Here is a 23,352-nt window from a genome sequence, read left to right as displayed (position 1 = left end):
CAGAATCAATCCACAGAAAGGTCCTATACAGAGGATATCAGACTTTTAACACTTTCTGCCTTTTTTTTTTTTTTAAGATTTTATTTATTTGACAGAGAGAGCACAAGTAGGCAGAGCAGCAGGCATGGGGAAAGAGAGAGAAGCAGCCTCTCCACTGAGCAGAGAGCCCGATGAGAGGTTGGATCCCAGGACTCTGGGATCATGACCTGAGCCAAAGGCAGACACTTAGCCGACTGAGTCACCCGGTCGGTTGCTCTTATATGCTATGCATGGTTTTCTGTATTTATTATATTCAACTATTAACTTGAGAAATGTTATTTGTACCAGTTTTAATGTGCAAAGTATAAATTATACTCAGGTTATTAATGAATTACAGAGATGCTCACCAAAGAAGCCATATTTTTTGGAGATGTGCTTGCTTTGGAATTAGCCAAAAAGAAGGAGGGTGAGGAGGGCATACTAGGATGTTTTTGCTTGGAGCCTCCTCGTGTTTAAGCTTGTAACACTGATAATCTCTGAATTATCTAATTTCCTTCCACTCTATCCTTCTGACTAACTGTAACTATTAGCACAGACTCTGTCATACTTTTAAAAGGCTGTGAAAAAAAAGGCGCAGTGAGATTTGCTTAGGATTGAAAAGTTAAGCTCTAAAAAGCAAAGAACAGTTACTGGAAACCCTCTGTAAATCACTCAGATCCTGTAAATGAAATGTCAGTCCAAATATGTTACTGTGAAGTATTTAATCAAAAGCATGAAAGGGGCAAGAAAGGGCAAATAAAAAAATTAAACTCTGAAGTATGAGTGTACCTCAAGCACGCAAAAACACAACTCTTCTTTATATTCAGCTAAGAAGAATTATCTGGGAGAGGGGAAGGGAACAGGCAACAGCAAGAGGACGGTGGAGGGTTTTGAACAAAGTAGTGGGCAGGAGACAGAGAAGCAGGCCCAGCAAGGTGATCAAATGGATGCTTGGTTGCATAATAATAAAGAAAAGAGTTGATATTAATTTTTCTTTTTTAATTTAAAGAATAATACATATTCATCTGATTCTTACCAGAATAAAAAAGACAAAAGCTGGAATAAGAAATGTTTCCTTTAGTAAGGAAGGTCACCATACGCTGGCAGGGGGAGTGGGGGGAAGAGCCCTTCTAGCCTTTCACTTGGGGGAGGATGTTCCTACAGAACATAAAAGATCTGTTTTTGTGTGCAGGTGGCGACCACTGGGTGACTCAGTGGGTTAAGCCTCTGCCTTTGGCTCATGTCATGATCCCAGGGTCCTGGGATCGAGCCCCGCATCGGGCTCTCTACTCCATGGGGAGCCTGCTTCCCCCTCTCTTTCTGCCTGCCTCTTTGCCTACTTGTGATCTCTCTCTGTCAAATAAATAAATAAAATCTTAAAAAAAAAAAGAAAAAAAAGGATCTGCTTCTTTGGACCATGAGAGTTTATTCCTATTTTTCAGAATGTTTAACATTAGGAAATCTTTGAATAGCATTTAATACATTTAAAACAATGTGGAGATGAAAAATATGCACCTCAAAACAAAACAAAAGCCCAACCAGTGAAAAGGTATAGAACATTAAATCTCCATTTCGAAGAGTAGACTGAAGGAGAACATACTAGCTTGTCAGCTGCAGTCAGTGGACTAACTACCTCCACTCGCTTATTTAAAAGATATGTACGAGCATATGATACTGCAAACCTTGTTTCAGACTACAGAGAAGATGCAAGAAGAAAAAAACTGGTTTGTTCTCAAATGGTCTGTAATTTCTTAAGGTGAAAACATACACAAGGTAACCTTAGTAAAAAGGAATGTGTGTTAAATGTCATCAAACTGGTTTTGTAGAACCTCATTCCTCCTTTATTATAGTACTTCTCACATTGCTTTGGGATTATTTGTCCCCTTTAATACATTTTGAACTGAAGGCAGGGACCATGTCTTATTCCTCTCTGTAGCCTTATGGACCTAGATTAGTGGGAAACCCATTGGAGAGGCTCCACAGCTGTGTGATCCATGAAACGAATAAGCTGATGAGGAAATGGAGAACAGGGCTGCACAGTTTAGGCGGCAGGAATCGCGTCTGGCTGGGGCGATGAGGCCGGGGGAAGTCATTCAAATGGATCTTAAAAGATTTAGAGGTGAAAGTTGACAAAGGGAGTGTGGGCAGAAAGGGCAGGAAATTGGCAGAAGAAATACAGAGCTGAAAGAGAGAGCCAGAAGTCTGATTTTAATAGAACCTCCCACTGCATTAGGAATTTCAACTCTCATAATGCTGACGGGTGGCCAAGCGCCCCGCTTCTCTTTCTTAGTCTAGTTTGGTTTGGACAGTCTGCCCCAGAACTAGTTTTGAGTCCTCTATAAATAAATTAATTTCAAAATATTAATGATTATATAAAGTCACTTGGCTTTTTAGGAAGTTAACTTTTTTCTATGATAGGTACTTTCCCCAGTACTTTTCTGCTTGTGTAATTTAGTAGAACAAAATACCCAGGCTTTGGTATGGGTCACAACACCGAGTAAACTACATATAAGATTTTTTAAAACTGTGGTAAAATACACATAATAAAATACCACTTTAATGACTTCCGGGTGTGTGGGTTAGTGGCGTTACCTGTATTCACACTGTTGGGCTGCCATACCCACCATCGATTCATGGAACTCTTTGCAGCCAAGATTTTTAAAACTTAAAAATATAAAATATCACTCTATGCAAAAATAGACACATTTTAATAAAGCTATCTACATTTTAAACATGTGACAATATTCAGACTGGAACTTAAACTCAGTTTATTACCCAAACTTTGGGGTTTGGCATTTAATGGTGATTGCACACACCACTGGCCTCATAAGTCAGAATCTACCATCAATATAAAAACGTATACATTTTTCTCTTAAAAAGAAGTAATTCAAAGTACGAACAATTCAATGTTACAAATCCAGAAAAGAGATCTCTGACAGTGTAAGAAACGAGACGATCTCCTTCTGCAAGATAAATCCTGTGGTGGCGAAGGATCAAACGTTAGTGGCGCCGGCAGCGCTCATGTCTTAGCTGGGGGAGCCTCCCTTGCCAGAAGAAATGGTTTCAAGTCATATGGTCGTTCTACTTAATGGGATACGGTAAGAAGCAGAAGTGTTTCCCAATCTCCTGGTAGGACTCCAATAATTACAAGGAAGCACAAGACAGACTCAGAATCTAGGGTTTCAGGATCCAAGCCTGGTTTTTAGAAATATTTCTCTAAAATGATAATCTTCTATATCATTACATAATGGCTTCTTCAGTTCAGACTCTTAATCAGAACATTTCTGGCTCAAATGCTTCCCCTGCAGCATTTGGTTTTGAAGCTACTTCAGGAGCAGGTGCCGAAGCCTAGGAAACAGTCTCAATGCATTCTGTGTTGTTACCTCTATAACTTCTTCTACTGGGATCCCCTTTACCTGGGCAATATATTCTGCTGAAATGGAAATGTTTTGGGGTTCATTTCGTACCTGAAACAGAATAAAACAGAAAGTGTATCAGACATGACACTCAGGGTGGAAATCTTGGAGACCATCGAGAAAACAGAATGCAGTGAGCTGGTAAAAACCAATGAGCTCTTCTTTTTTAACAGGTAGGTTAGGAGAGGTGAGGAGGCAAGCCTGGGGAGAAGGCCCTGAACTTAAGCTTAAAAGCTACAGCCGCAAGTCTGGCCTGTACAACGCTGATGGTAGTCGGTGTTGCTCTTGGAAAGAGCCCCGATTATTACCATTGAGGTCCTGGCACCTAGGAGACAAAGCAGCGTGGGGGTGGTGACCACTTGGTGACCTGCCCGGCCAGGTGGATTAACTGTGCTTAGTCTGTTACGTAAATGACTCCTTGTGAAGGTCACTGCTCTACAGCTGGGCCTCTTCACCTCGCAGGTTATATTACAGTTGGATTCAAGAATTGCTACGGTGTGGGGTGCCTGGGTGGCTCAGTGGATTAAAGCCTCTGCCTTCAGCTCGGGTCATGATCCCAGGGTCCTGGGATCAAGCCCCACATCGGGCTCTCTGCTCCAAGGGGAGCCTGCTTTCTCCTCTATCTCTGCCTCCCTCTCTGCCTGCTTGTGATCTCTGTCAAATAAATAAATAAAATCTTTAAAAAAAAAAGAATTGCTACGGTGTGTCTGGAAGACTAAATAGATTATGTATTATGGTATTTCACTAATTCTAAGATGCATTTCCTCCCATTTAACATCTCTGAAGTTGATGGATGTTTTACTTACATGCAATGGCATGTCATAGCATAACTGGCGGTGCTTTTTCCTTTTTTAATGGTTACAAAATAGTGGTGTAACTATAATCAGTAGTATTTAGATTTTATGAATTTCATTTTTTTTTTTACTATTTTATTTATTTGACAGAGAGAGAGATCACAAGTAGGCAGAGAGGCAGGCAGAGAGAGAGGAGGAAGCAGGCTCCCCGCGGAGCAGAGAGCCCGACGTCGGGCTCGATCCCAGGACCCTGGGTTCATGACCTGAGCCGAAGGCAGAGGCTTTAACCCACTAAACCACCCAGATGCCCCTCATTTTTTTTTTTTTTCTACTCAGGATGATAATGTTCAGAGGAATAAGAGAACTGTTAAAGTTTAAAAAAATTGACCTTGATAATCAGTCTAAAAAAAACAAGGAAAAATGTGCACCAAGATTTTTGCTCGGGGACATTCATCATATTGTTTATGATACTACACTGGAAACAACATAAATGACAATAGCAAGTTACATATATTATGGACTGTTCACACACTGGAATATTCAGTTATTTAACATGATAAGGGAGGAGTATATTTATTGACATATACAGATATTTATCACGTGAAATGTGTTCAAGTGAATTCTATTTTTATGAAAAATATATATGTACACATATAAATATTAAAAAGGGTGGAAGAATGGTTAAGCATCTGCCTTTGGTTCAGGTCATGATCTCAGGGTCCTGGGATGGAGCCCCACATCAGGCTCCCTGCTCAGCAGGGAGCCTCCTTCTTTCTCTCCCTCTGCCTGCCGCTCCCCCTGCTTGTGTGCTCTCCCTCTCTCTGTCAAATAAATAAAAATCTTAAAAAAAAAGAGAAAATGTGGGACACCTGGGTGGCTCAGTTGGTTGGACGACTGCCTTCGGCTCGGGTCATGATCCCGGAGTCCCGGGATCGAGTCCCGCATCAGGCTCCCAGCTCCATTGGGAGTCTGCTTCTCCCTCTGACCTTCTCCTCGCTCATGCTCTCTCTCACTGTCTCTCTCTCAAATAAATAAATAAAATCTTTAAAAATAAAAAAATAAAAAAATAAAAAAAAGAGAAAATGTTGTTTTAGTGCTTGCCTTAGGATTTTTTGTGTACATCTTTAATTAAATAAAGTCTATCTTTAAGTGATATCATATCCCTTCACATATAGTATAAAAATCTTCCAATAGGATAACTTCCATTTTTCCCTTTTCAGCCCTTATGCTATTGCTTTCATGCATTTTATTTTCGTATATATTGTAAAGCCAACAGTATACTATTAAACTGTTTTTGTTTAGTCAATTATCATTTAGAGATATAAATAACATAAAAACTCACCTTATATATTTACTATACAATGTAAATGACACTAATAACATTAGAATATTACAGTGTGGATTAAGTGAAATAACGTATATGAAATGTCTGTCAGTGTCTGGTAGATAGAAGATGTTCAAGAAATGTTTATTTTCCTTCTTTTAATTGAGATGCTATAATGAAGCTCTGTTTCTTTCAGTATAAATGTTGATACAGTCATGGATTTACTGATGTGATCTTTGCTCTACATTTTGTAGAAGAAATGGGTTTTTCTTAAAAAGTTTATTTATTTATTTGAGAGAGAGAGTGAATGAGAGAGAGAGTACCAGCAGGGGGAGGAGCAGAGGGAGAGGGAGAAGCAGACTCCCCCTCCTGCAGCAGGGATGATCCGGGTACTCTGGGATCATGACCTGAGGCACTTAACCAGTTGAGTCAGCCAGGCACCCAGAGGAAACAGTTTCAAAGAGATTAAGTAACTTGCCCAAAGTCACACACCTAGCGGGTAGCAGAGAAACTGAGCCTTTTTTACTATACTGGTCTGGCTCTGATTATTATGTAAGTTAACACTGGCCAATATCTAAGAGTATCTGCTGGAGCACAACAGCTATACAATTAATAAAACCTCTCAACCAAGCATTAAAACAGGATTCCAGTGGGGGCGCCTGCATGGTTCAGTTTGTTTCGGCTCAGATCATGATCTTGTGGTCATGGGATCAAGCCCTGTGTGTCAGGCTGTGCTCAGTGTGGCGTCAGCTCAGTGTGGGATTCTCTCTCCCTCTCATTCACTCTCTCTCTTTCAAATATATAAATAAATTCTTGAAAAAAAAAAAAAAAGGATTCCATTGTATTTATACCATAATGAGAAACACAGCTAAGGGGAAAATAACTCAAAAGAAAGACAATCTAAATAATGTAGGAATTAGATAATCATTTACCTGTTTTTCTGGTCCTAGTGCAGGTGAATCTGTTTCTAAGCAAATTGAAGTTAAAGGCAACTGTTTCACAAGTTTCTGCTTCTTAGAGAAAAGAGAAAGCTAGTCAGTTTAAAACATGAGACATAAAAATTGAAAAAAAAAAAAGCATTAAACCCATATACCAATGCATTCTACTTGGCAGGAACCTAAAATTCATGCTTTCATATTCAATTAATTACTAAAATTTTCAACTGTTACTAAATGTTACCACAATAAATGTAGTTACCATTGGTCCCCATACAAGATGATCACAGTACTATTGATTATATTCCCTATGCTGTACTTCTCAACACTTCTTTTTTGTAACTGAAAGTTTGTACTTGGCTTATTTTGTAACTGAAAGTTTGTACCTTTTAACCCCCTTCACCTATTTTGCCCATCTCCCCACCCCCTTTCTTCTGGCAACCACCAGTTTGTTCCCTTATGAGTCTGTTTGGTTTTCTTTGTTCATTTGTTTCGTTTAGATTCCACATAAAAGTAAAATCACATGGTATTGGTCTTTTTCTGTCTGTTATTTCACTTAGCGTAATACCCTCTTGGTCTATCCATTTTGTTGAAATGGCAAGATTTCATTCTTTCTTATGGCTGAACACTGAAACACTGTTTATAACAGTGAAAAACTAGAAATGACCTAAACTTTACTTAAGGTAATGATTAAATAAATTAGGGTATATCCATATTGTGAAGTATTATGTAATCACTTTAAAGATAAGGTAGATCCATACTTAGAGACACAAGCAGATATCCACAAATTTTCCTAAGTATTTGGAAATTGAGCAACACACTTTGAAATAACTGATATGGTCAAAGAGGAAGTCACAAGGTAAATTAAGAAATATTCCAAACTGAAAGAAGGTGAAAATACAGCAACTAGCAGAATCTGTGGATTGCAACTACCAGGTCTGGTTAGTGCTAATGCAAGTACAGCAGTAAAGGTTTATATGAGAAAACAAGATTTTAAATAAATGAAGTTCTACCATAAACTATAAAATGAAGCTATAAAAAGCATAATATGCAGCCATACCTTGTTTTATTGTGTTTCACAGATAGTGAGGGTTTTTTTGTTTTTTATAAATTGAAGGTTTGTGGCGACCCTGCAGGTCTATTGGTGCCATTTTTCCAACAGCATTTTCTCATTTCGTGTCTCTGCAACACGTTTTGGTAGTTCTTGTAATATTTTAAACATTTTCATTGTCATTATATTTGTTACACTCATTTGTGATCAGTGATCTTTGACGTTGCTACTGTGACTGTTCTGCAGCACCACAAACTGTGCCCATATGAGAAGGTACATTTATTTTTTATTTTTATTTTTTTTAAGATTTTATTTATTTAGGGGCACCTGGGTGGCTCAGTTGGTTAAGCGACTGCCTTTGGCTCAGGTCATGATCCTGGAGTCCTAGGATCTAGTCCCACATCCGGCTCCCTGCTTGGCAGAGAGTCAGCTTCTCCCTCTGACCCTCCCCCTTCTCAAGCTCTCTCTCTCTCAAATAAATAAATAAAATCTTTTAAAAAAAAAAAGATTTTATTTATTTATTTATTTGACAGAGAGAGCACAAATGGGGAGCAGCAGAGGAAGAGGGAAAAGTAGACTCCCCACTGAGCAGAAAGCCTGATGCAGGGCTCTATCCCAGGACCCTGGGACCATGACCTGAGGCAAAAGCAGATGCTCAACTAACCCCCCACCCTGGCACCCCAAGATGGTAAGTTTAATTGAGAAGTCTTATGTGTTCTGATCACTCCACTCACCAGCCATTCTGTTTTCTCTCTCCCTCTCCCTGGGCCTTTTTCCTGAGACACACAATATTGAAATTAGGCCAACTAAAAACACTACAGTGGCATTTAAGTGTTCAAGGGAAAAGAAGAGTCACACATTTCTCATTTAATCAAAAGCTAGAAATGATTAAGCCCAGTGATAAAAGCCAAGATAGGCTGAAAGTGAAACCTCTTGGCTTGTTCATTGACTTGTGAATGTGAAGATGTTCTTGAAGTGGTGCTCAAGGGAACACACAAATGATAAAGCAAAACAGCCCTATTACTGATACGGAGACAGTCTGAGTGATCTGGATAGAAGATTAAACCAGCCCACAGCCCTCCCTTAAGCCGAAGCCCCATTCAGAGCAAGGCCCTTCAATTCTATGCGGGCTGAGAGATGGCAGGAAGCTGCAGAAAAGCTTGACGCTAGCAGAGGTTGGTGCGTGGGGTTTCCAGAAAGAAGTCGTCTCCGTAACATCAAGGTGAAATGAGAAGCAGCCAGTGCTGATGGAGAAGCTCCAGCAAGTTACCCAGAAGATCTAGCTAAGAGAATTCGTGAAGGCAGCTAAACAAAAGATTTTCAATGTAGACAGTCTTCTGTTGGAAGAAGATACCGTCTAGGGCTTTCCTGGCTAGAGAGAAAAAGTCTATGCCTGCCTTCAAAACTTAAAGGACAGGCTGACTCTCATTAGGAGATATGCCGCTGGTTGACTTTAAGTTGAAGCCAGTGTTTACTCACCATTCCCAAAACCCTAGAACCCTTAGAAATAGTGCTAAACCTATCCTTTTTTTTTTTTTTTAAGATTTTATTTATTTATTTGAGGGAGCGAGAGAGAGCGAGCGAGCATGAGAGGGGAGAAGGTCCGAGGGAGAAGCAGACTCCCCGTGGAGCTGGGAGCCTGATGTGGGACTCAATCCTGGGACTCCAGGATCATGACCTGAGGCAAAGGCAGAGGCTTAACCAACTGAGCCACCCAGGTGCCCCCGCTAAATCTATTCTGCTTGCACTCTATGAATGGAACAACAAAGCTTGTGTGCAGGTACATCTGCTTACGACATGATTTAATAAAAATTAAGTCCACTGTTGAGACAAAAGGATTCCTTCCAAAATATTACAGCTCATTGATAATGCACCGGGTCCTCTCAGGGCTCTGATGGAGATGTGCGTGGACAGTAGTGTTGTTTCCATGGCTGCTCACACAACATCCATTCTGCAGTGTGTGGATCAAGGAATAACTCTGACTTGCAAGTTTTATCATATAAGAAATACATTTTTGTGAGGCTACAGTTCGTATCACACAGACTGGGATTCCTTGGATGGATCTCGGCAAAGCAAACTGAAAACCTTCTGGAAAGGTTTCCCCATTCTACATGTCATTAGGAACATTTGTAAGTCAGAGTAAGAGATCCAAATATCAACATTAACACCAGTTTGGAAGAAACTGATTCCAACCCTCATAAACGACTTCGAGGGCTTCAAGACTTCAGGGGGGAAAGTAACTGCAGACGTGGCGGGAACAGTCAGAGCACCGCCGTCAGGAGTGGAGCCTGAAGACGAGAATTAACTATTGCAATTTCACAGTAAAACTTGAATGAATTAATGAAGAGTTGTTTCTTAGGGGTGGAATCTATTCCTGGTGAAGACACTGTGATGATTGTTGAAACAACAAGAGATTTAGAATATTACATATATTTAGTTGACAAAGAAGTGGCAGGGTTTCAGAGGATGGACTCCAATTTCAAAAGAAGTTCTACTGTGGGCAAAATGCTATCAAATAGCAACACAGGCTACAGAAAAATCACTCGTGAAAGGAAGGGTTAATGGATGCAGCAAACTTCACTGTTGTCTTATTTTAGGAAATTGCCACAGCCCCACCAGCCTTCAGCGACTGTCACCCTGGTCACTCCGCAGCCACCAGCACCGAGGGAAGCCCTCCACCAGCAAGGAGATGATGACTCACTGAAAGCTCAGATGATGGCTAGCATTTTTCCAAAAATAAAATATTCTTGTTCATTTATTTATTTTTAAAATTTTAAAATTTTACTTATTTATTTGAGAGAGCAAGCAAGCGAGCGAGCAAGCACACACCAGCAGGGAAGGGTAGAGGGTAGAGTCTGAAGTAGACTCTTCTTCCAGACACAGGGCTGGACCCATGACTGCAAGACCATAACCTGAGTTCAAACCAAGAGCTCGACACTTAACTCACTGAGCCACCCAGGTGTCCCACAATAAAATACTTATAAGTTAAGGTAAGTACATTATTTTTATTTTTTTTTTGGACATAGTGCTACTGCACACCTAACAGGCTATGGCATAGTGTACACATAACTTTTACATGTACTGGGAAACCAAAAAATTCACCTGACTTGCTTTACTGTGATATATGCTTTATTGCAGAGGTCTGGAATGAAACCTGCAACAGCACTGAGGTATGCCTGGATCGTGACCAAGGAGAATTGAGCCAAGGAATACCAGGTTAGTTCAACACTAGAAAACCAATCAATACAATTTATAGGCCAAGAAAAGAAAACCAGTATGATCAGCTCAGTAGAGGGAGAACAAACATGTGATAAACATTAAATGAAAATAAGGTTAATAGAAATAAAGAGTTTCTTTAAAAAGAAAAAAAATTTTTGACAAAATCCAACTTTTTTTTTTTAAAGATTTATGTATTTATTTGGAAATGAGAGAGACAGTGTGAGCGGGAAGGGGCAGAGGTAGAAGGAGAGAGAGAATCTCAAAGCAGATGCCCCACTAAGCATGGAGCCTGATGCAGGGTTCAATCCCAGAACCCTGAGATCACGACCTGAGCTCAAACCATGAGTTGGACACTTAACCGAGTGAGACACCCGGTGCCCCAGATTATTTGTCTTTTTAGTTGGTGAGTTGTAATGGTGTTTTATATACTTTGGATACTAGACCCTTATCAGATATAATTTGCAAACATCTTTTCTCATTCTGTGGGTAATCTTTTCACTTTCTTGATAGTGTCTTTTGAAGCATAAAAGTTCAAAAATTGTTTTATTTTGGAAGTTTTCAATTTTGACGATGTCCAATTTACTTATTTTTTCCTTTGGTTGCTTGTGCTTTTGGTGTCATATTTAAGAAATCACTGCCTATTCCAAGGTTACAAAGATTTCAATTTGTTTTCTTCTAATAGTTTTATAAATTTCAGCTCTCTTAGGCTTAGCTCTTTTACTCATTTTTGAGTTACTTTTCATATAAGTATGAGGTAGGAACCAACGATTAATTTTTATAAGTAACTAGAATAGTATTACGGGCGTGTAATAAAAACTCATGTTTTAAAGGGTATTTCACAAAGCATAAAATGAGGCTTAGTTATGGAACTTACCTGTCCACTTCTTATTATAGAAGGAGGAATTGAGAAGAAGTACCCAGCTTTAACTCCTTCCATCGCTACAGATGGCCGACCATCGAATGCGTGCAGGAGCACTTTGTCAGCACCTGTTAAAGATTCAAGATAATTTAGAGTTTCCTTTCATTTCCTTAACTAGAATTTTTCCCACTAATCAAATTGGGCAACACAGATTATAAATTTTGAGTAAATGTTGGTCACTGTAATATAACGATGAGGTTCCATGGCTTCCTTTTTTTTTTTTTAATTTATTTAAGTAATCTCTACACCGCATATAGAACTTAAACTTAAAACCCTGAGGTGAAGAGTTGCATGCTCTTCCAACCAGATGCCCCTATATGATTTCTAAAGGGTAAATGTACTGTATCCAAACAGTAAAATAAAAAATACAGGAAATTTTAAATCTTCAGAATAAAACTGAAATACAATTTTTTAAGGGCCCCCTGGGTGGCTCAGTCAGTTAAGCATCCAGGTCTTGATTTCAGGGTTATGAGTTCAAGCCCCATGTTGGGCTCCACCCTGGACACGGAGGCTACATTTAAAAAAAAAAACATAAAAATTTTTAAACAAATATTTAAACTTCTTATACCATCAAACCTTTTCTAGAAGTTTGTAAACTGTCAAATTATTGTTCCTACTAGGTTTCTAAGCAGTGAAATTATCCTTAACAAGAATTCTAGTGGAAGAAGACACAGGGAGGTCAGTGACTCAGAGACTCAATAGTCAGGACTGGCTTCACCAAATCAATAAAAATCATGTGCTCTTAGTAATTCCAGTCATTCTCATCACTGAGAAATACAATGCTTTCTAGTTGCAGGCAATGATATTTATTTTACTATTTGATGCTGTTTTTTTCAAATAGTAGGCACCATCATCAGTGAGTTACAATCTTAACTGAATTATGGAATTGATTTAGTGGGTTGTAACTGAGCAGCATATGCTTATATGTATGTGCACATGTTTATATACACCTATATATCTGCACATACATTGAGATGCACTGCTCCTTAAACTTTGGTCAGTTTTCTGTATATGTATATACTGCGTGTCAAAATAAAGGCTTAGTACCAAAAAAAGCACTTAAGTGTATTTCTTACTGTGGATGGTACTTTAAAAAGTCTGAAAAGTAATGCTGTAAGATATATTTTTACTTCAGGAGCAACTGGTGAAGACGACAGTGCATTTCAGGTATGATGGCCACGACCTGTATAATACCATTTTCTGAGGCAGCAGCCAGGAAACATGCAAAACACAGTAAACCCATCTTTGCTTTGTGTTTTTCATCTCTCATTAATCAGTTGCTTAAGCTGATTAAAAAATTAGGGCTGTTAATTTTTAAATGAAGGAATATAAATTACTTGGCCCAATTTTTCGTTTGCTCTACGCTGGCCTTCTAAATGTCATAATCACACTTGAAAGTAGGCTGACTTGCAGAATCACCTTAGTTCACTTCCACCTCCGCTCTTACCCCACTCGCTTCCCTTCCTTTTAAGAAATCAAATTAAAACACAGCTTATTCTATGAGAATATGGACTGGAACTGTCAAACGTAAATACTAGGCACACTTCTCTCAGGGAAATAAGTACCTTGCTCATTTAAGAGGCTGATGGTGGGTCTTCCAGCAGAGCGTGAGTGAACATTTCTGTTTAACAATAAAAAATTCCTTTTAGGTACTTAATCTGTAAGTGTTATTTTTGTTCTATTAAAGTAATTCAGAGAATAAGAAATACAGAGCTCCATCTCAGGAGAATCATTATTCAATTTTCTCTATAGCTATTAATATAGAAAGATGATTAATTAACCTACAAAGGCAAATTTAATCTTTTGGCTAACTGGACCTGTCGGATTAGGACTTGCCGTTGCTCTTCCTTCTGCTCATCGGTGCCAGCAAATCTGGGGGAGAAATCTAGTCCCACCTGTAATATAAAAATAAAACAGATTTACATGTTTATGGTTTAATGAATTCAAAAGACATACTATGGAGCAGTGCTGTCCAAGAGAAATATGATGGGAGCCATAAAGGCAAGCCACCTACATAACTTTACATTTTCTAGTAGCCACATTAGAAATACTAACAAGAATCAGGTGAAATTAATTTTAATGATATACTTTATTTAGTCCATATATCCAAAACATCATTACTAATGATATGATTATATGATTAATAATAATATTATTATTTCAACACAAAATCAATATTAAAAAATAATTGCATTATTTTACTTTTTTGGGGGGGGTACTAAGACTTTGAAATCCTGTGTGTTTTATATTTATATGTATCTCAATTTGGACCAGTCACATTTCAAGTGCTCTATGTGGTTACTACATTGAACAGTGAAGATTATAAATCACTGTTTCTCTTGATACTATTTTTTCATAGACTGCTATAGTCTATATTCTATCTTTTTTTTGTAAGATTTATTTATTTGACAGAGAGAGATCACAAGTAGGCAGAGAGACAGGCAGAGAGTGGGGGAAGCAGGCTCCCGCTGAGCAGAGAGCCCGATGCGGGGCTCGATCCTAGGACCCTGAGATCATGACCTGAGCCGAAGGCAGAGGCTTAACCCACTGAGTCACCCAGGCACCCCTATAGTCTACATTCTAAATTTTAGTGTTACTTTTATCTTCTGTCTTTGATTAGAAGTGGAGTTTATTACCAAGTGATAAAAATGCTTCCTGATTGTAAATTATTTAATAAAAAATGTTCTTTAATGACAAACTCTAGACTATTTTTAAATTAAAAAAATATTTTATTTATTTACTAAATAAGTTCTATGTCCACTGTGGGGCTGAAACTTATGACCCTGAGGTCAAGAGTCACATGCTCCACCAACTAAGCCAGCCAGGCACCCCAACAAAGTCTAGTATATTTAAAGTATGTTTGTATATACTGTGTTAACTAAATATAGAGATGATGTCTGTATTTAAGAAAAGGGGAAAAAAAAGAACAAAGTACACAGAAATGCTAATAAAGTAGTTTTCTTTTCATTAATGTAAGTCTATAGTAGGCTTTCTACTGTCTTACCTCAGGCTCTTTTGCTTATTGAGAAGGTACTGACAAATTATTATCCAGCTAGATAAAGTGAGTATAATTATCTAAGTCAGTTATAATTACCAATAGCGAACTAAAGAGTATATCCGTGTATCACATGAAAGTCTAGATTAGAAGTCCTTTGATCAGCTATTTGGTGTTACCTCTCCAATTGCCAACAACTGATCTTTATAATTCTCCATAATAGGCAAAGCTACGTCCAAATCCTAGGAGAAAAAAAGGAAATTTGTTTAAGTAGAAGGGTAAGGGAACTGATACTTTAGAAAACACCTTTTATATATCAGGCACTGTACCATACTGGGTCCTTTACCTATATTCAATACCTTTAACCAGTAGAAAAAGTAGCCATAGTCATCCTTCTATAATGGTGAGCACTACTATTTGGAAATTTGAGTAGAAACAGCCCACACCCAGTCAGGTCACAAGAACATGACTTTCAATGAAAAGTCACACTTAAACACTTCCTAACATTTAGGAAGAATTGCCTGACATTTAGGACTGATTTGGATTTCCTCCTGCAATAGCTGACCAAGACAGAAGAAAGCCATCTTTGGTAGTCACCTTTGTAACTGAGTTCCTGGGGAGTGGGCTGTGTTATGTCCTCCTCTCAGGGTACTAATGGTTTTTGAGTTTTTTAATAGGAACAATCTCATACATCCTTTGCACTATTTTCACTGATTTCTTTTGTGTTTATAATCCTGCTTAGCCTATTTTTGTTCTAAAGGTTCAACAGTCTAAACACTAATTATCACACATATGCTTGTCAATTATTTAAGTAACAAAGTACCGTGAGTTTCCATATTACTATTTCCATTTAAAGAGAATTTACTCTGTGAGAGTTCCCTTGTAAGACAAGGGAAAGACAAATATAAGGAAAACTTGCTTCTAGATATTTTTCAAACTACTTTGAGGGTTTTAGTCTCAGGATATGTAAATTGCGAAGAACTTCTACTGAGGCTAATTAGAACAAAGGAGAATTAAGAAAAGAGGTGCAGGAGGAGATTCTACAATTATACCTCTGGAGACAGAAAACCTGAGAGACAGAGTAGATCATGGCCTTAGAAACACATTCTAGTGGACTCGACAAAGAGGATTTAACACTGTCATGAGAAGCTAAGAGACCAGAGACCCTAGAGACCTAGAGGCCAGAGAAGGTGTCTAACAACAGCTGAGGAGGTTAAATGTCGTCAGCCAAAGCTTTTCCAATCAAATATCCAAACTGCTCTGTCTCTGAAGTTCAGAGGGGCTGGAGAAGTTGGAGATTACCCAGGAAATAGTTGATACTTGGAAAGTCTTAGAAAGAAAGTGTACATTTGGATGAAGACCAGATAGAGGAGAAAAATGCTTCTTGGAATATCTATTACTGTGAAAAAAGCAAAACAAATTTATAATGAGACTGTTCCAACGCTCATGAAATAATTTGAAAGTTTCTGGCAAGTCAAGGATAGGAAATAGAAATTAATATAATTCATATTACTAATTTTATATGTGTGTATTTGAGTGTGTATGGTCTCTACCATTTTATTTCAATAGATGTAAATAGTTTTATAAAGACATTCATAGGTCTATTTCTGACTTAATTTCTTTTCCCACCTCTTGAATGATGTTCTCAAGTTCTTTACATGCTAATGGTTCTATTTTGTATTTTTTAAAAAGATTTTATCCATTTATTTGACAGAGAGAGAGAAACCACAATTAGGCAGAGAGGCAGGCAGAGAGGGGGGTAAGCAGGTTCCCTGCCGAGCAGAGAGCCTGCCACAGGGCTTGACATGGAGCTTGACCACCCCCACCCCGACCCTGAGACCATGACCAGAGCAGAAGGCAGAGGCTCAACTCACTGAGCCACCCAGGCACCCCTATTATGAGGTTTTTAAAGATCCTATACCTCTACACCCTATGACTAGGACTACTACCATTTGTTAGATTTATTCTGAATGATTTTAAATACAGTAGCTTTTTTATTAAATAAAATGTTTAATCTTCACAGTCTTGAAAACAGGGTGAGGGGTGCATAACCCAAATGAGTGAAGTGAGCCAAGCAGGGATGGGAGACAACTGCAGAACACATGCCCTGACTGCAGGGGGCAGTAGATCGCACACAGTGAATTGTGGTTCCCTGAAATAGCTCTGGGGCCCAAGCCCTGCCTGGCAGAGTTTTATTGAATGAATTAGTTCAGGAACATGGGGAAAGATTTGTGTGATGCAACTTTAATTTTAGATATTTTGTTAGAGAGAGAGAGAGGAGGGGCGAAGGGAGAGAGAGAATCCCAAGCAGGCGCCACACCCAGGGCAGAACCCAATGTGGGGTTTGAGCTCATGACCCTGGGATCACGACCTGAGCAGAAATCAAGAGTCCAACCTGGAACCGAATGAGACACTGAGGCGCCCCAGCAACTTTAGTTTTATGAACCAAGTGAATTTACTTAACACCTACTAAATACCAAGCTTTGAACCACATATTAGGGATTTATAATCTAATCATTATGAGAAAACCATACTACGGTATGGACTTCAAGCACAGTAAGAATAAAAGAGGAATAACTGCGTACCTCTGGTGTTTTCCAGAGGGCTATCCTGAGATTTTTTTCAGTTCATCCCTGCTTTAAGAATCTGGAATTACCTATCTATTGTTGCTATTTCATTAGCTTTTTAAGCTAAACAGTTCTGTCTTCAGTTCTACATTCATGCCAAAATACGACATATCCACCCACTTCCCCTCGCCTGTGCTGCTAGCACTCTGGTCCAGCCTGCCATCGTCTCACCTAGGAACTACTCCAATAGTCTTCTCACTCCTCCTGTCTTCCTTTTTGGCACTCTTCAAGGTTTGTTCTTCATACCATACCCAAGGGGATCTCTTCAAAATCTAAATCCCGGGGTGCCTGGATGGCTTAGTTGGTTGGGCGACTGCCTTCGGCTCAGGTCACGATCCTGGAGTCCCAGGATCAAGACCCACATCGGGCTCCCTGCTTGGCAGGGAGTCTGCTTCTCCCGCTGACCTCTCTCCTCTCATGCTCTCTCTCTCAAATAAATAAAATCTTTTTAAAAAAATATAAAAAAATATAAAAATAAGTATATATATAATATATATAAGTAAATATATAGAATATATGTAAATAAAAATATACATTATATAGAATATATAAAATATATATAAATACACACACACACACACACACACATATATGAACTCCAGCACGGCCCCAGACACAGTGCTCCCTGCCCAGTCCCTCTGACTTCACCATCATGACTTTTCCTTCTCTCCGGTCACATCAGCTCTCTTTCTGTTTCTTGACCACATCAAGCTTGTTCTTACCTTAGGACCTTCACACTGGGTTCTTTCCTTTGCCTACAATATTCTGAGTTCTCTCTCTGCAGGGCCAATTCCTTGGTAGCATTCAGGCTGCAGTTCTCATATCACCACCTCAGAGAGGCCTTCCTTGACTACAATCCAAAAATCAGCATCCACAGTCCCTACGACATGATCTTGTATTGTCTTAAGGCACTGACTGCTACCTAGTTTTCCTGTTCATATATCTAATTGTTGATTGTCTGCTAGAATCTAGCTTCCATGAGAGGGATTTCATTTTACAGTGCTTAGAACAGTGCATGGAATGCAGTAGGTGCTCAGTAAAAACACTTGTTGACTGACTAAATGAATGCCTATTCATATAAATCTCTATATAAATGAAAGAAATCCTGTCCTGCTATGATCTCCAACATTTTGGGAACTGTATCTCTCAGCAATTTAATTTTATCATCCCAGGAGAACCACTCCAGCTACAGGACAAGTATTTATTATTATCTGAAGTGAATTAAAAGCAATTTTGTTTCGAAATAAATAGAGCTACCTGGGGTATCCTAACGTAGGAATACAGATTCATTATTATAAAAAATGAAAGACCTTGTATTTTAATTTATTCATAGGTAACAAAAAGTCTTTACTTCTTCAAAATGGGGGGCTATCAATCTCATTTTGTAATAAAGCACTTAAGAAACTGTATCTCCCTGATTCTGAGTCAGGAGACCAGTCTGAAATATGAGACATATTGGCTACTATGAGTCAGTGAGATCTTCTAGGAAGGATTTTTTTCTAAGAGATGGTATAAAAGCAGTGCAGTTTTTTTTTTTAGAAGATTTTATTTATCTATTTGATAGAGAGAGAGATCACAAGTAGGCAGAGAGGCAGGCAAAGAGAGAGAGAGAGAGAGGGAAGGAGGCTCCACACTGAGCAGAGAGCCCGATGTGGGGCTCAATCCCAGGACCCCAAGATCACAACCCAAGCAGAAGGCAGAGGCTTTAACCCACTGACCCACCTGGGTGCCCCAGCAGGGCAGCTTAATAGATCAAGAGCATTCCCTCAGAGACAGTTTAACGTTCAAGAAGATACTATGTACTGAACTCATCTGTTCCTTTATGGTACTACATCTAAAAATTTGTATCTTTCTTTTTCTGGATATTTTATTACTTCTTGGTTAAAGCAATATGACAACATGGTAAAAACATGTGAAAGCAAGTCACTTATAATTCTACCCAGTCATCACAGCTAATGTCATTTCTGTGTTTTTCCCTCTTATAGAATATATTTTTACATTTTAAAACACTTCCCTCATTGCTACATAAAACAAACCCTATAGTTGTCATCTTCCATGCATGCATTCCATACATACATATATTTAACACTCAAGTTAATTTTTCCTTTATTTCTGAGCCTCTAGGCTGTTTTTGTTTTTTCTCTACTACAAATAATGCTGCAACAAACATCTTTGTGAAAGGTAGCATTTCCTTCTTCTGGATTATTGCCTTAGAATATAAATCAGAAAGAGGAGCATTACCGGGGGCGCCTGGGTGGCTCAGTGGGTTAAGCCGCTGCCTTCGGCTCAGGTCATGATCTCAGAGTCCTGGGATCGAGTCCCGCATCGGGCTCTCTGCTCAGCAGGGAGCCTGCTTCCCCCTCTCTCTCTCTGCCTGCCTCTCTGCCTACTTGTGATTTCTCTCTGTCAAATAAATAAATAAATAAATAAATCTTTAAATAAAAAAAAAAAAAAGAGGAGCATTACCGAATCAAGGTATCTTTTATTATGCTTTTTGTTTTACATGACTTTTACCTTTGATGTGACACATCTTTGGTCTCCTGGAGAAACTCCTTGAACAGGGTGAACACCCAAGCAGGGCAGGACAAACCCCTTATATCTAAAAATGTAGAACAAATTTAGAAAGTGGAATATTGAACTAGTAGACAATGTTATCCTAATGAAAAAGTATGAAAGAGTTTCTTAAGGCTATGTTGATGTGATTTTTTTCTTTTCATTCTCTTTAAAATTGGATGACCTTTGATAGTATAAATATGACATCATAACTGCATCCTTATTAGCAACTCTTTAAATTTTTCTTTTTTTTTTAAGATTTAATTTCTCTATTTGAGGGAGAAAGCACAAGCAAGGGGAGGAACAGAGGGAGAGAGAGAGAGAGAGAAGCAGACTCTCCATCTAGCAAGGAGCCCAATGGAGGGCTCAATCCCAGGACCCTGAGATCATGATCCTTGCCGAAGGCAGACGCTCAACCAACTGACCCACCCAGGCGCCCCAGCAACTCTCTAAATTCTTTTTCTTTTCCCTTCTATTTTTAAAATTTATTTATTTGACAGAGAGAGAGATTCCAAGTAGACAGAGCAGCAGGCAGAGCAAGAGAGAGAAGCAGTCTCCCTGCAGAACAGAGAGCCCGATCTGGGGCCCCGATCCCAGGATCCTGAGATCATGACCTGAGCCGAAGGCAGAGACTCAACCCACTGAGCCACCCAGGTACCCCAACTCTTTAAATTCTTAATGAAAAGCAGCACCTTTCAGAAAGCTGCATAATCTTTTCAAATTCTCCTGAATGTTCAGCAACCACCACAAGAGCCATAACATTGGCCTGAAACAAAAATGAATACAACAGAGTCTCAAACAATATACATCTAACATAACTGAACAGAAATTTAAAGTCTTCTGTACTTTTAGTTATTCTTGCTCACTTATAGTCTATCAATATAATCACGATGGCTATCACTGAGTACTTCCTATGTTTCAAGCACTATGTTCAGTAAATAAAAATATTACCTCATTTAATCTATACGACCTTATGAGGTAGGCACTGCTGTAATCCATCATATTGATTAGAAATTTTGGATGCAGTCAAATAACTTGCTCAAGATCATTATGCCTGAGTAATGCCAGGGCCCATGCTCCTAATTAAGCTGCCATATTGAATGACGGCTGTGTATGTAAAAATGTACCGGCAACCGTTTCTGACTATCACTTTAAGAGAAAGCTACAAAGTGGTAGTTATAATGAATTTCATAACAACTTCTAAAAATTAGTTATTCTTTCCTGAAACAAATAAAAATGTCTCAGAAAAGTTTTACAATTTCTCCAAGATCTCTGGAATAATGTTAATTTCAGAACTGATAGATGGACCAATCTGTGCCATATAACTGCTAAGCACGGTAGCTGTGGGAACAGGTTTTGGATTCAGTCTATTCTGTCTGTATTACTTTACTAGCAGTGTATCTTTGGATAAGTTAATCTCTAGGTCTGAGTTTCCTCCTCTAGCAAATGGGTAATGGTTGGCTATCAAATAGTAGCTTCTTCACAAGGATGTTGTGAAACATTAAATGAGATCATGTACAGAAAGGGCGTAGCTCAGTGTCTGGTATACAATAAACAGTTAATGCTACTTATTATTAACAAAGCAACATAGGCATAGTGTATCCAAATTTCAAGCTGTTCTAGCTTGAAATTAATAAGAAAACAAAGGGCAACTATAGATATTGACTTACTTTCTTGGCTTCCTCCAACACATCATCCAGATCCTAAAAAAAGTGCAAATAATCACAATTATTTTAGATGAATAAGTAACTTCTCTATGGCTATATATATCAGTGTAGTTGAGGCAGCATAACAAATGACAACAATGGCAAGGAACAGTGTGATAGATGTGAAGAGCTACACTGACCCCCCTTTTGTTAACCCTTCCTCTTAGTAAAATCTGCCTTCTGTTCCTATTCCACTAAAACAGAAACTGTCATGGTCAAATATAAAGGACACCTCCCTGTCCTCGTCTTATTCTGCCCCTCAGAGACGTTAAGAGCTCCTCACTTGTCCATGCCTTCCTTCCTAGAAACATCTCCTGCTCTTGGCCTCTGCAATGCCGCTCTCCTGCAAACTCTACCCTCCCCTAGCTGCTCCTCTCAGGCTCCTCAGCTGGCTCCCTCCTCTCGGATTTCAGGATCCTATTCTCCTCTCTCTGTACACAGCTCAGGTGATCTCATCCATAGGGTTTAATATCATCGTTATGCTAATTTTGAGCTCCAGCCTAGAATTCTCTCCTGAACCCAAGACTGCCAGTTAAAAAACTGACCATATGGCATTTCCACTTGGGTGGACATTAGGCTTCAACATGTGCCCAACATAACTCTCCTCTACAAGCTTATTCCTTTTATCTGCCCTGCCCACCCGGTCTTCCCTCCTCTCAGTGAACAGCATCCTCACGTCTTGTCTTTCGCTCCCTCTACACATCCCGTTCCTCAGCATGTGCCCTAGATTCCAGCTCTAAAACACACACGGAATCCATTTGCTTTTCTCAAACTCCTCTTCAATCACAGTCATCTCCTGTCTATACGCAGCAAAAACCTCCAAACTGGTTTTCTAACTTCCGCACTTACTCTCCATCAGCAAAGCGTTATTCAATGGAAATCAGGTCTTGTCACTCTCCCTTGAAACCAACCAGCCAACCCACCCACCCCAAACACCTGTCCTGGCTCCACATTGTCCTTCCTGACCTGCCCTGCCTCGCCCCTGCAAACCTCCAGTCTTACTCCAGCGGCTCTCTCTAGCTCCCCACCCCACGCCGAGCCCTTCTGCAGCTCCAACGCGTCAAATCCGACCCGCCCGCTTTTTACACGCCCGCACACCACCTCCCGGCTTGGCGGCTCTTTGCCTTTCCGGCTCCAGCTCAAGTGTCAACCTCTTGAGAGGTCTTTCCCCCTTAGAGACTCTGCCCTTCCTTCCATCAGCCTCTGTTTCCAGTTAGCGAGTAAACCGTGTAACTCTGGTGTGGGGCGTGTTCTCTCCGTTCGCGTCTCTCCCCACCGCAGCCGGAGCCCGCGGCGCGCCGGGGTGTCTGTCGGAAGCACCTTCCGCCCGGGCGGAGGGGACGCTCGGCCAGGCCCGCCCGGAGCTGCGAGGCCCGTGGGGTCAGCGTCTGGGCCAAGGGGAGGTAGGGGGACGCCGTCTCGTAAACGGGAAGGGCTAACAGAAGCCATGCAGAGGTAGAGGGCTTCGCGCTCCGCAGCGCCGGGAAGAAAAACCGGAAAGCCGGAGATCAGAGACAGGAGCCAGTCCCTCAGGGCCACGGACGCGACCCGGGGGGATCTGACGCTGCGTCCCAAGGCAGGAGAGCAAAAACAACCCGAAGGGAAAGGACCGGGGTGCCTCCCGCTCCCACAGGCCGGGCCTCGCTCTTACATACGCTGTCAAAGTCCGGGGCCGAGAGGTGGCAGTGACAGTCCACCAACCCCACGCCCACCGCCTCCATCGCCACAGCCACCGCCGCCGTCCACGCCCCCGCCGAGCCCCAGGCGGAACGCTGCCGCTGCAGGGGACTGTTTC

The 23,352-nt window shown here is 40.0% G+C and overlaps 1 protein-coding gene across 7 annotated transcripts; it reads right to left on the bottom strand.

The window, feature by feature from the left end:
* Positions 1-1,354: 1,354 nt before the first annotated feature.
* Positions 1,355-23,296, bottom strand: TATDN3 (TatD DNase domain containing 3). 7 transcript variants are annotated; one of them, XM_044267148.1, is made up of 10 exons: positions 23,213-23,296; positions 21,522-21,554; positions 20,544-20,617; positions 19,813-19,897; positions 14,851-14,913; positions 13,462-13,571; positions 13,242-13,297; positions 11,632-11,744; positions 6,485-6,565; positions 1,355-2,199 (listed from the first exon to the last, which is right to left on the bottom strand). In XM_044267148.1, exons 1-10 carry the CDS (start codon positions 23,276-23,278, stop codon positions 1,957-1,959), a joined length of 924 nt encoding a protein of 307 aa, XP_044123083.1. In that variant the 5' UTR covers positions 23,279-23,296; the 3' UTR covers positions 1,355-1,956. The 7 variants fall into 7 exon arrangements, with proteins under 7 accessions (XP_044123083.1, XP_044123085.1, XP_044123086.1 ...); XM_044267150.1 differs by having other exon boundaries at positions 6,485-6,562; XM_044267151.1 differs by having other exon boundaries at positions 13,513-13,571.
* Between the last annotated feature and the right edge of the window lie 56 nt (positions 23,297-23,352).

The sequence above is a fragment of the Neovison vison genome, chromosome 10 (assembly GCF_020171115.1).
Source record: "Neovison vison isolate M4711 chromosome 10, ASM_NN_V1, whole genome shotgun sequence".
Taxonomy (NCBI): Eukaryota; Metazoa; Chordata; class Mammalia; order Carnivora; family Mustelidae; genus Neogale; species Neogale vison.
The sequence above is the reverse complement of the archived record's forward strand: the minus strand, read 5'-3'. Positions and strand labels throughout refer to the sequence as shown.

Coding starts and splice junctions, on each gene's coding strand:
- TATDN3 (XM_044267148.1), bottom strand. CDS start 23,278: ATGGAGGCGGTGGGCGTGGGGTTGGTGGACTGTCACTGCCACCTCTCG. Junction 19,898..20,543: donor ATTATGCAGCTTTCTGAAAG/GTGCTGCTTTTC, acceptor CTACATTTTTAG/ATATAAGGGGTTTGTCCTGC. Junction 11,745..13,241: donor CAGCCTCTTAAATGAGCAAG/GTACTTATTTCC, acceptor AATCTTTAACAG/GTGCTGACAAAGTGCTCCTG.